At 36.8% G+C, this 13,200-nt stretch overlaps 1 protein-coding gene across 15 annotated transcripts in view; it reads right to left on the minus strand.

Annotated features, from left to right (window-relative positions):
• Positions 1 to 13,200, minus strand: part of trpm3 (transient receptor potential cation channel, subfamily M, member 3) — a 142,174-nt gene that overhangs the window by 22,913 nt on the left and 106,061 nt on the right. For 8 of the 15 annotated variants that reach the window (XM_024275146.2, XM_024275142.2, XM_024275139.2 and 5 more), the window contains exons 10-15: positions 9,356 to 9,456; positions 8,890 to 9,024; positions 8,757 to 8,807; positions 3,683 to 3,718; positions 3,373 to 3,513; positions 1,828 to 1,857 (exon numbers count right to left, since the gene is read on the minus strand). In XM_024275146.2, coding sequence (XP_024130914.2) covers positions 1,828 to 1,857; positions 3,373 to 3,513; positions 3,683 to 3,718; positions 8,757 to 8,807; positions 8,890 to 9,024; positions 9,356 to 9,456 — 494 coding nt within the window. The remainder of the gene's footprint in view (positions 1 to 1,827; positions 1,858 to 3,372; positions 3,514 to 3,682; positions 3,719 to 8,756; positions 8,808 to 8,889; positions 9,025 to 9,355; positions 9,457 to 13,200) is intronic. The other 7 variants (XM_024275143.2, XM_024275141.2, XM_024275152.2 and 4 more) reach the window with 1 other exon arrangement.

The raw sequence follows: 13,200 nt of genomic DNA on the forward strand, positions 1-13,200 counted from the left end.
CTCGCTACAAAAAACTCTGTGTATCATTCTTGCCGGATGTCCAAACCACCTCAACTAGCTGCTGTCAACAGAGGAGAGGCTGCTCTACTCCAAGTTCTTCCTAAATGGAGGAGGTTTTCCCATGTTTCTCAACTGACAGCTGCTCACATTTTTTCTGGCTAAAAATATTGTTCAAGATTTGGAAGTTCTGGTTCTTACTCCAGCCACTTCACACTGAGCTGCAAACCAAAGGTAACGGATTGATTGATGAGAGCAGAAGAACCATGTATGGTCACATGGATAAGAATGGGTTTTTGGGTTGTCTGGGCCTGTGGAGGGTTGTAGACAGGAACAGTTGCATCTAAAAGAGAGCATAGGTGTGTCCTGCAGTTCCCTTGAGGGTCATTACAGCCCCCTTAAAGGATGTCATGAAAATGAGACCACTGTTGTGTGTGTGGTAAGTGTATCATGAATTTTTGTAAGGGTAATCTAAGTTGTACGCACTTCTGAGGTCTGGGGGATCCTGTCTTACAGTGCCCTAAAGCTACTCTCTAGTGATTAGTACTTTGAGCTCATTGACCTCTTTGTGACAGTGTACAGGTCATACATAAGAAGGAGCCTGTGGGATGCCCACACAAACTACACTCTGAATGTCTCCTTTTTCCATTCGCTTCATCCTTTCACCCGCACCATGGTCGTAGAAAAAGATGTCCATTAACGAGCTCACTGAGCAGTCTGTAACCTTGATATTTCCTGTGGGCTACCTGCTTGTTCCATGCAGGTTTGCTTATTTTTCCCCAGCCCATGTCCACCTGGTTAAAGCAGCAGTGACTAAGGCATAGTCCTGAAAAACTGAGGCATGTCTTCAGAGTGACCAAAACCCGTCCCCTTCCCTAATTGACTGTGCAAAAAGAAACTTTAACCTCTTGATGCCATTTTTTTAATTCCAGCTAAAAAAAAAAAAAAAAAAATCATTTCTACTTTTGCTTTTGCTTAGATGCTAAATTAAGGTGCGCTTGGACCAGACATTGTTTTAGGCAAATGTGCATCAAGGGGTTATGAGTCCATGAAAGAGAAACGGAAACAGTAAAACTAAACAACTCTCACTAGCAGCAAACCTATCTTACTTTTGGCTATGCTAACATACATATGTCAAATTTAGAAAAAAAAAGTATAAAATATAAAAATAACATACTTGATTTATAATATTTTTTAGTGCATATATTAAAAGAGTAAAACAGTTTCAACAATATAGTCAAACTACCTAAGGAAATGGGTCATGTTTAGGGGAAAACTAATGCCCCACACACACACACACACACACACATGAGGAGAAGGATTTCTAACAGACACACAAGCGAGTAGGCAGCCATGCATGCCAGATACAAACACCTTTGAGACGCATGCTGCAATAGAAGCTTTACGATGTGATGTACAGATTGGGTACATATGAGCACATGTATTATATAATTGTGCGAGGTCAGTAATTATGAGCCGAGTTAAACAATACAGCTCTCAAAAAAAAAATCAGGCGCTTGTTAAAAATCATCTCTGACAATGAATATTTATGAGTTTTCAATTCTTGCTTTCAATAAAATGTTTAGCAAGAATTAATATGCGTTTTGTTGACTGCTTCCTTTACAATAAGAAACTGGTTCTAAAGTGCAAAAAGATTTAGTAAAAAAAATACAATAAAAAGTAAGCCTTAAGCTCAAAAGACCATAAGGTAGAAGCATAGGCTTAACAAATCACTGTTTTGCATATACGGCAACACACTCAGTACAATGGATGGGGGAGAGGAAGAGTGAAGGAGTAACGGAATAACAACTTTGAAAGGATCAAACTCACCTCCATCCCCAGCAGTTTCAGTGCTTTAGGCTAGAAAAGAAACAAAAACACAAAAGAACAACATTGCTGAATGCATTTTTTTAAAACAGTTTAAACAGCTCCCATCCCGTAGATTTAAACGTAGCATGAAGATTTTTTCTTTAAATCATTAAACTCATATACTGCAACACGCTAAGTCCAACTTTTTAAGGCATGTGTTTTGGTGTGACTGATAGCTTACTCTGTGTTGTGCTATAATTAAATGCATCAAAGCAAAGTGTATTGGTGTATTGGGGACAGTACTAAGTATGAAAAAAGCAGGGCATGTATGAATTATGCATTCATGAGCCATCATCTGAGTTGGTAAAAATAACCCACGCTTCCAGTGGGAATTTTGATATCTACATTTATTTCAAGGCTTTTTTGTTGCTAAACATGCATTTGTGTGCATGCACATGACTGGGATCCTGCAGTCAGTCCTTCTATGAAAGCATTGAAACCAGCTGTCACTTTTTTACTACTAGTTTGGATGCAAAAAAACAAAAAATGTCCTTAGAATTGCAATTGCTCTTGAACTTCCTGAGTATTTGTTCATAAAGGTAGTCATTTTTACAATAAAAGTGTTCACAAAGGCTTTTGAGGGCCAAAGGTACAAAGAGGGCAGAGAGTTGAAAACAATATTCTTTGAAAGCTGCAAGGGTGTTGCAAATTTCTTCTTCTACAGTGCATCCCATCAATAAATGATTCAAGGAATCTGGAGAAATTTTATCTGCAAAGTGCATAAGTGCTGGGGATGTAGTCTGGGCACCTGTGAGCTCAAATCCCTGGGATGGCAAAGAGCTTAAAAAACGGCCAAATGCTTTTCTAAAAAACGTCAGGTTTTCTTGTTTAGCTCCAAAGAAGACAATTTCTGTTTTGGCTTTATTAGCTGCTTGCTATTAGCTATGAAAACACCCCAAAAGCAAAAAATGAGACATGATTGTCCACCTTTGCCATGAAGGGACAATGAAACAGTAAAAAGTACATTTTGGCTGAAAACCCAATTTTAAGGGTTAGGCCAAACCCTAATTGTAGTAGTAGAACTCAAATCTAATCAACTAAATGGAAAAGATTTGTAGATTTAGTCAGTTCAACACCTCAATTTTGCCTTTGTTTTTATATATTGTATATACTTCAGTTTATTCATGCATCTCACAACAAAACAGGACATTAGTCTTGAAAAAAACATCAGAACTCAATTTTCATTAATAACGTTTTTAGACCTTTGACTTACATTTTTATGATAACCTCATCCTGAACTTCTGTTTCATCTGATCCTGTTTCGTCTGCTGCCTGCCCTGACCCTTGCCTGAAGTCTGACTACCCTTGTTGTTCTCTGATGCCCTCATGTTTGTTTCATGCCTCCTTCCTGCCTGACCCTGATTTAGCTTTGTGGACTTTTAGCTTTGCTTCACGCCTGTTGTCCTGTCTGTGCCAAATAAACCTTTAATTCAGCCGTCTGCCTGTTTGCGACATGTTCATATTCATGAAATTTGTGCATATGTTTTTTTTTTTTTTTCCACTCACCCTTTTGGGTCCAAAGAGGTTATGGTATAAAGTTCTGAATCGCTTCCTAGTGTAGTTACACCGATACGCTCCCCCCATGAGGTATTCAATTACCAGTCCTATGTCGATGAGGCTGATGCGGTAGTCCGGGGGCAGGTTTCCCTACAAACCAGACAGTGTTAACAGCTAACAACAAAAGATTTACAAAGGCAACGGAAGGCAGTTCAAAAACAAGCCACACAGTGATAAGACACTCATGTTACAAAATCCATATCAAACTGTTTTTTTTTTTTTTTTGGCTATGAAAAGAAAACTGGATTATCGGATTCACCTTGAAGTAGATCCAACTGAACCCTGGATATTCTCGCTTGGAAAGAACACACAATGTCAGTGAGAAAAAACGCACGACAAGCAAGAGGAGGGAAAATGACGAACACGGATAGACTGAGGCAAGATCTCTCTTCCAGTCTCTGGTACAAACTGCTGTCTCAGATGGAATTTGATTGGATCAACTATATGTGGATCTTTGTTTGTCGCTGTGCTTCAATTTAAAAAAATGTCTGAAGCCAAAAAAGACTGCAAAAAAAGAAAAAAAACAATATCCCTGCAGTTTTACTTACTATTTTTTGTGAAAATTTGAAGTCTTTTTAAACTAAAGTTTTACACAAATGAGCTAAAAATTAGGTAAAAATTAAATCTCACTTGCTACATAACAGAGTATAATGTTCGAACAGATACTGTAAGAGGACTCAATAAATTAAACCACTTTTTATCATGTCTTTTATTTGAGAGATAATGAGATTCTCTCAGTGAGGTCCACTCCAGTCTTGAGAAGAAAGGGAAGAGGAAATAACTCATTAGCCTGGAAGAGAGTCACAATAGTGCAGAGCAATGGACGCACAGCTTTAAATACTAGAGACAGAAGTCATTATTAAAACAAAAAAATGTTTTTGCATAAAACTACAAGTGGATTAAGACTGAGCACTCCATCTATTGACCTCAACCTTAGAAACGCAACTATTTTGTCTCAATCTGGCTCTTTGAGAGACACCAGCTACCTCATTCCTTCATATCTTTCTATAACAAATAGCTGAAACCATTTTTGTTCAGTGTTGCTACTTTTTAAAAGCAGTAATTAGAAACATTTTTGAAAAGCCTGTGATGAAAAAAAGTTTACTGCTTTTTTTCAGCATTCAAAATCTTCAAATGTAATTTTCTTTACAGCTTTATGTAACCAAACGGAGAACAAAATATATTTTTTGTCTTCAATGAACACAAAAAACAAAAAAATGTCCTGAGGAAAAAAAACCCTTTTGAACAGAAAAAAAAACTTTAATGCTTTAACATCAACAGTACATTTAAGAAAACATATATATATGTATATGTATAGAGGGAGTCTGGGGACATTTTAATTTTAAAGGCTGAGGCTGAAAACAACAGCTGGACAAATGGATAAGCATTGTTACTCCACACAGCAGCTTCCAGAAGCATAACTGGAACCACATCACATGATAAGGAAACAATATAACAACACTGCAAAGAATGCTAGGAATAGGCTCTCCCTAAAGCACAGAAAGATGGTACCAATTTGAATGTGTATATGTTTAGCCTATTCATTCTAACATAATTCTAGGGGAGAAATTGAGTGCAAAGATCTGTTTAAGAAAGATGAAAAAGACTGTCCATCTGTCACTATGTCAATGAAAGGACCAAAAGCCATCACCCTTTGATGGTATGGGGTGGATCAGCGCCAGAGCATGGGAGACTTCCAAATGTGGGAAGTGAAGCATGTGCTGCCAGAAAGGTGATATCTAATCTTGGAAAAGGGTGTATTTCAGTTGGACAAAGCCAGATAGAGTCCTGCACAGTCTGAGTAGCTTGGGATTTATTTCATTTTCACCCTAACAAAGTAGAACATTGGCTGCAGAGTTAAAAGTTGTTGTGTGGTGGACTTCAGGGATAACCTGAAGATTTATAGGTTTTGAATATGCATACAGTTCTGTGTTGTGTCTAGATAGGGTCAATATCCTTGCTTATCTTTAATATCTGACTATATATCTATATCACTATCTATTTATAAATGCACAGTTTTTTTCTTTGCTTTGATTGATATTTATTGTTTTCTTTCCCCAAACTAGCTATTTTTTCTTTTTTGTCTGCTTGGCATTTTTATTATTGTTTTAATAACTGCATACACTTTATTATCTTGAATTCTTTAAGATCTACTGATTTCCTTTTTTGTTAAAATATTAGTTTTTAAAGAAAATCTTTAACATTTTTACGTTTTTCTCCAGGTAAAAACGTGCCTTTTTTTTAGAGACGTGGATAAAATTCAAATGTAAACTTTTCATAATTGGTCATGTCAGGAAAACATAAACAAAGGTAGTTAAATCGGTAAGTAATGAACAAAAAATATTTATCATACTATTTTTAAAATGTATTTTCCCCCCTAAATTGCAAAGGAAGCAACCTAAAATTGTACTTTTAAACCATTTAAAACTGAAATATTAATGCTAAAATACATATTTGTGGGAAAAGTAAAGCTATCCTTTTGGGCTAATTTAATCCATCCATGTTCTATAGATCTTTCTGTGCAGGTCATGTGAGTTGCTGGAGCCTATCCCAACTACTTTAGGTCAAATGCAAGGACAGGCCACACAAAGATCTCACAGAAGGATAATTTAGAGCCATCAGCCAACCTATGAAGCATATATTTGGACACTTGGAAGACGCTGGAGTGTAGAAGCATGCACGGGGAGAACATGCAAACTCCACACAGAAAGTACTCAGGTGGGATTTGAACCAAGTACCTTTCACCAAGATGTACAAGTGCTAACCACCACAACACAAAACAGCTTTATGAGACATTTCTCTTTCTGTGACCACACGTCTTTTCTGGGACGGTTTGCTCATGAACCATCACTTTAAAAAGTGTAGCCTTGAAGTCGTTTTCAGCAAAAGCCTTTTCTTTGTAAAACACATGCAGGTCAAACTTTTTTGCAGTCTGTTTGACATCAGGAGGCAAACTCATAATCTGTATGCCAATTTAAAAAAGGAAAACAAGAATGTATTTTAAGTCTATGCAACCAAGAATGAGATCTTTAGGAGATGGTTCCAGATTAGCATGATTTACAAATTTCTTGGAATATTTCTTAGATTTAGAACTTGGGAAGGTAAAATCTAAAGAGTCCTCTGTGGCCTTAAAAAGGCCACTCAATTATGCATACTCCCTTTAAAACTAAACCAGATTAGGCATGAAGTTATCCTCTGAAATCAAGACCATCTCAAAGAGTGAAAAAAAAAAAAAACAGCAATCTCCAAACGTTTATTTAGGGATTACAGTGAGACAAAAAAGTATTTAGTCAGCCACCAATAATCCAAGTGCTTCCACCTAAAAAGATTATAAAGATCTATGATTTTCATCAAAGGTATATCTCTACTATGTGAGAAAAAAAGTAAAAAAAATAAATAAAAAAAAAGTAAATCACATTGCCTGATTTTAAAGATTTTTTTTGGTAATCTATGGTGGTAAGAAAGTATTTTGTTAACAGCAACCTGGTAATCTCAATATTTATATATATTAGCTGTCTTCACAAGGTTTTCAAACTCTTGCTGGTATTTTGGCCCATTCCTCCATGCAGATCTCCTCTACAGCAGTGATGTTTTGGGGTTGTCGATAGGTGACAAGGACGTTTATCTGCCTCAAAATATATTATTTGGAGTTGGGATTTGGAGATTGACTAGGCTACTTATTTTATAAAAACTTATTTTTATTTTATTTTTTTTGTTTCGCTTTTTTTTCAAAGCCACTCCTTCATTGTATTGCTGATGTGTTTGGGATCATTGTCATAATGAAAGATCCAACCATGTTTCCTCTTTAATGTTCTCGCTAAAGGAAGATGGTTCTCACACACAATCTCACCATGTGGTCCCATTCATTATTTCCTTTTCACTGATCATTTGTCCTATTTATTGTTCTAGTCCTTTTACAGAAAAATAGCCCAAATTCAGATTTTTCCACCCCATTCCCTTTATAGGAAGTTTATTTTAACAGAACACAGCATCATTTCTCCTTCAAACATGAAAAGTTGAGTTTTTACTAAAAAATGTGGTCTCATCTGACCACATGGCATTTTTCCAATCCCCCTGGGGATCATCTTTAGCAAGCTTCAGATGGGCCTGGACATGTTCTGGGTTAAGTAAAGGGACATGTCTAGAACTGCAGGGTTTGAGCCCTTGTTGGTGCAGTCTATTACTGATAGCAACCTTTGTTACTTTGAGTCCAGCTCTCAGAAGGTCATTTAATGAGCACCCCTGTGCGATTCTGGGATTTATCCTCTCTTGTGATCCCATACAGGGTGAGATCTTGTGTGGATCCTCAGATTGTGGAAGATTATCCAACAAATTCTCACTCCCAACTTGACGTTTGGTTAAGGACCCCTCCAAGTCAAAAAGTGGCATTTTTGAGGTGCTGGCTGTTCCCAGTAAATCACGGGTACCTACTTCCGGGCCACGAACTGGAGCCGGTCCAGTACCGGTACATGGGACCAATTATTTTATTAAAAATGACCCAGTGTGATTTCCTGGGTTCTTTCTATCGGTACTATCTCTCATAGTTGAGGTGTACCTATGATGAAAATTATAGGCTTCTCTTACCTTTTTAAGGGGAGAACATGCCCATTTAGAGGCTGACTAAATACTTGTGTTTGCTCCACTGTGTGTTTACAGTCAGATCTAAATGACAATATGAAATAATATCACAATAACACTACCACACATAGCTTTGAGAAAAGTATGCTCATAGTATGCCATGCACTAGAGTATGCTTTTGGCTTGCACTACACTGCATAGTGAAATGTAATGTACTATTTTCAACACCAACATGAGAACAGAGTTGTCTTTATGGTCAGTTATCATCTGAATAATCTCTCAGAGGCAAATACAATGCAGTTGCAATCAGCAATTTATTAGTGGAATTAATGAACGCCTGTACGTACTAATGCTGCTGACTTCTGAGTCTCCTGACTTATTTCTCATTAGCCCCACAGCAGTTTCACTGTTGGCTCACTTTGCTCGACAACTTTTGATAATGCTTGTTAACCATGGTGGTGTGTGCCTTCGAGAAAGTATAATTGTGAGTCATGAGATAATGAGAGTCGTGCAAAGCTATACACAGCCACTGCAGCCCGCCACTCCAGCTGAAAGAGAAAAGCCGGCCTCTATTTGCAGTTAACAGCTACTACAGGAGGAAAAAAATCAAACACCCACGCACAAATGGAAAAATATACAACATAAACACCACACAAAGCAACTGAAACTCTACAGAGTCAAACGTTTCCTCTTAAATACACGACTAAAATGCTCGAGCTGCTACACAGCTACTGGGACAGAAGTGATAGCCATACCTTTTTGACGTCTCTGACAAGATGGTACAGCGTGTTTGATGGTCCGTGTCGCTGTTGAGGGAAGACAAGAAAATCATCTTACTTCCATTAAAAAGGACAAATGGTTCCGCCACCACTTAGTGTTTGATATTACCGTGTTGTAAAGCTCCTCCAGTCGTGAAAGCGTAAGGAAGCGATGCATGCTAACTCCGTTTTCAATCAGCAGCTTGACAAAATCCACTCTGTCCAAAACTAAGGCATCGAGCATCGCCTGTTCCAGGGAACCAACCTGAAACGCAAAGAACAGAAGATAAAATTAATCATACCAACACAATTTGTTTTTTTGTTTGTTTTTTACTTAATTTTTTTGGTTGTTAGTTAGTGAAAAGCCTTAAGTGAAATAAATAGGAATGTTTTACCTGGACTTGATTACATGTTTCTGAATCTAGTCACCTTAATTGGACTACTAGACTGTTTTAAACTGAGCTTCTACTCTATAAAGATAAATACATACACTGGATCCACATTTGAGCCACAGTGTCCAAATATTCATAGGCATAGGACCTTTAACACTCTTTTATTCCATTTGTGACAATATTTCTGTAGCCACTGATTCTTACAGGCCACTGCTGTCCGTAGATGAAGATCTGACTGCGAGCAATGTCCACTCTGTTCCAGGCAAGGGCCAAACTTAGCTGGTCGGGCGCTGAGGCATTGGCACCTAGTACATAAACACAAGTATCATAGATTAACTATACAAAAATGGAGTCTGCAAATAAAAAATAGTTCAAAAATCATATAAGATTACCAAGAACCATGTTGATTTTTTTATGAATGGGTGAGCTTACTGTAGACTACAGTTTAAGGGAAATATAGCTGTGTTGAACTACAAAGTAAGTTCAATCATCCATCCATCAAGTCCCAGAAGGGATTAGAACCATTTGGGCCTTCTCACTGTGATGCGAGAGCACTAACCACTGCACCACCTTGTGCCGCTCTCATCTGAGCTCCATTTGACAAATATCTGTTTTCCTGCTGTGCTTTGTTGTGTCTGCAAGGTGAATCTGTAAAGTAGAACTCATTGCAGTTCCAGAAAATATTTTAGTAACACTCCTCCTGGTTCTTTCATTACTTTTGGAATAAAACTCATTATTCAGTGGATATGAAAACCTATGAAATACCAGCATAATTTGTGTTTATTCATTTTAAGATAAATTAATTACCTAAAAGGAATGTTGAGGGATTTTCTCTGTACTTTGTCAATAACTTTCAATAAGTCCAACATTAAGAAACTTTTTTTGTTTTATTTAAATGTTTAAACAGTGCATGCATTGACTTTTTTGATAAAAAAATCAATCAATCTTCAACTGACATGTCAAACAGGATTTTTTAAACTTGTGCAAGGATAATTTTTTCAACACTAAAATAAAGCAATATGCAGTTTATTATAAACTTTTATGACGAATTAAATCTGACAGCTGTAATGAATGTTCCTGGTAAAAGAGTCTTTGTGAGTTCACTAAAGATTAGTTAAGGGAATGAGCGGGATCTCCTATAATATGATTGATTTTCATTTTAATTGCTTAGCTGTGGAGTACTGACAATTACATTTCAGCTTCACCTGCTTTCTTATTTGCTTGGTTAATGACATGGAAAAATGTTTATTCCATTTTAACAAGGGAGCAACGCGAGCAGGATGATAAATTAAAGGCATTCAGTGATCTTGATTATCATTATTCTTATACAAGATTATTATCCTGTCCATTACTGGACACAACAGTATTGTTTGCATGAGATGCACACCAGAGTACGCCTTTGGGAGTGTCTTTAAAGTCCAGTGAAAATTGTGTTTTTGATGTTTTTAACATGTTCTTGAAACATTTTCTGATGATTGAGACATAGATAAAATAAACTAAGATTAAAACTGTATTTTTGAGTATTCCTTTATTCAAATTGTGATGGATCAAGAGCAAATAAAAGCTCACATTTGTGATTTAGTCGTGGAAATGCACAGGTCAAGTTTTTTTTGCTCCACTCCAAATCTGATGCAAATAGACCCATGAACATCTTAGTTTTCCTCATCTGAGCTGGCATCAGGCCACAAAACTGTGCGGCTGGGTAGCGTCAATATTACTTGGCGTTTTTTTTGTTGTACCGTTAATGTTAGCAAGTAGTTGTGGGGGCTGTAAGCTAGTGGGAGAGTTTAAGCAAAGGAATGATGGGATATCAGCGTAGGATAACTTCCGTGCCAGTTGTCACATCCTCAACTCAGAGGCGAATTTTGAATGAACTCTTGTGGCTCTGCAGAAAATATGTCTTTAAAATGACATTTTTTTTTGTTTTTGGCTAAAAACTGCATAATCATAATTTAAAAACCACTGAGAATGATTTTACAATAAAAAAATAGTTGCGGTGGGAGTTTAATGTCATAAACTGTATCTTTTTTGGTTGCCGTGCAGACAAAAACAAAGATTTGTTTCCGATTAAGTGATGCTAAAATTTGGTTGTATGCTAAAAACATCACTCCTGCTTTCAGGTTTTGTAAGGATCCACAGCTACTTTTTAGTTTTTGCCGGTCTTGGTGACGGATGTTGGCCTTGATCACAAATGCATCAAGCTCCTCTAGTCGTTGAAGCTGCTGGAAAGGTTCCTTTCTGACACAGATATTGCTCTTTAGCTGGTTGCACAGTTGAAGAATGCTGTACCGATCTGAACTCTCATCCTCAAGTTTTTTTTTTTTTTCTTGTAATCTTAAAAGCAGGTGCTTTTCTCAAACTTGCAGACCTCTTCTTGACTTTGGGCATTCTTGTTAGCTGCAGTTTTATAACTACATTTCCCACTAAGAAAAGAGTTCCCTGAAAATCTATTGCTTTCCTCTTTTAGCCTTCTCTTACTTTGTAATCATTAATAATTTATTTTCCAGAGTGCTACACAGCTGCTTAAAGCAGACATGGCTGCAGTCTGCTGGGAGACGGTAAGAAAATTTAAATTTTTATGATGCATTTAATGCTTTTTTTCTCTAATTAGAATTTTTATGCAAGTTATAACCATAAAATAAAACATAATTATTTGCATCCAGGAAGCAGGTTCAAATTTGATAAGTTCTGATTATCGATGCAGATTAAAAAAATAATACATTGACATTTTAGATATCAAGACCAATTATTTTCTCCTCATTTTATTATTGACGACATCATAAGCAACCAAAAATGTCCAAATGCATGCTTTCCATCTGCAAAACAAACACATTTTCTTTGTAATATTGAATAACTCAAGAATAAAAGAAAAGTGGTGAAAAGTTTCAACAATTAAAAATGAGTCCCTGTTGAGATTCTTGCTGCACAGACACTGTTCACAGCTTTTATTATTCTATACAAGACTCTCACCTTCTCTATTTTTAACATTATTATGCAATAAAAGAAAAAAAAAGCAATTTCACCACCATTTGTTTGGTTTTTCAGAAACAAACCAGTAAATTATGAAGCATTTTTGTCATTCTTGTAAGCACGTTCTTATTGTTATCACTTGTGATAAACTTGTTAACCCATAAAAGCAAAGCAAAAATAAGAACCTGCTGTAATTTAGACTGCAGAGTGATTAATGATTGAGATGGGAGCACGTTTATTACATCATTTAAAAAGCAGGCCAGTGTAATGAAAATAATAATCCCTGGTGTGTTGACAAGACGGTGTAATTTTAAAGAAATGCACAAAGATCATGTAATAGAGCTCTCTGGCTTAAAGGTCTGAGCAGACTTACTGAAGCTTAACTGAATGAGCTGAGACAGGGCCCTGCTAATAAGATGCAGCACCCACTAATAGGAGCTTTAGAGGATATACTGTATGTATATTAGCAGGCAGGGTGAGGTTATCAGAGGTCTATAATTGTCTGCCTGCAGCAGGGTTAAACTGCAGCTATAACTTCCTGTATCCAGTCCTCAGGACTAACTCTGACAGCAGACCATCAATTCTCCCGACTCCTCTTTAACGCTCCTGGTCGGTTTTTTCATACTTATCTAAATCTTCTCCGCTGCCTTGCAGGCTCACAATCATTGCTCTCTTTTTTTTTTCTCCTCTTGTTTTCTGAGTCTGCATTTTGTCACCACCTTTTTAAAGTTTTTTTTGTTGAGATGTTGGTGATTAAACTTCAAATGGGAACCTTTAAATGCTTGACAGTGCAGTCAAACTTGCATGTAATACAGTCCCGGTGGTGTGGACCAATAAATGTTATTTACCTCTCAGATGGAGAAGTTGTCAGTCAATATGAAGACTGCTGAGTCACACCACATCTTTAAGGCACATACTGAATGAAGTGCCCTTAAGCAATGCTCACTTCTACATCATCCCTCAGTGCGCTTGTTGCTTTTCCTTTTTGATAAGAGTTCCCTGAATGAATGTATATTTTCTTTTGTTTCTTTTTTAAAATCCTTTTTTACTTTTTTAACTCAGTATTTAACTGCATATCA

This window comes from Oryzias melastigma, linkage group LG9, assembly GCF_002922805.2.
Source record: "Oryzias melastigma strain HK-1 linkage group LG9, ASM292280v2, whole genome shotgun sequence".
Classification (NCBI taxonomy): domain Eukaryota; kingdom Metazoa; phylum Chordata; class Actinopteri; order Beloniformes; family Adrianichthyidae; genus Oryzias; species Oryzias melastigma.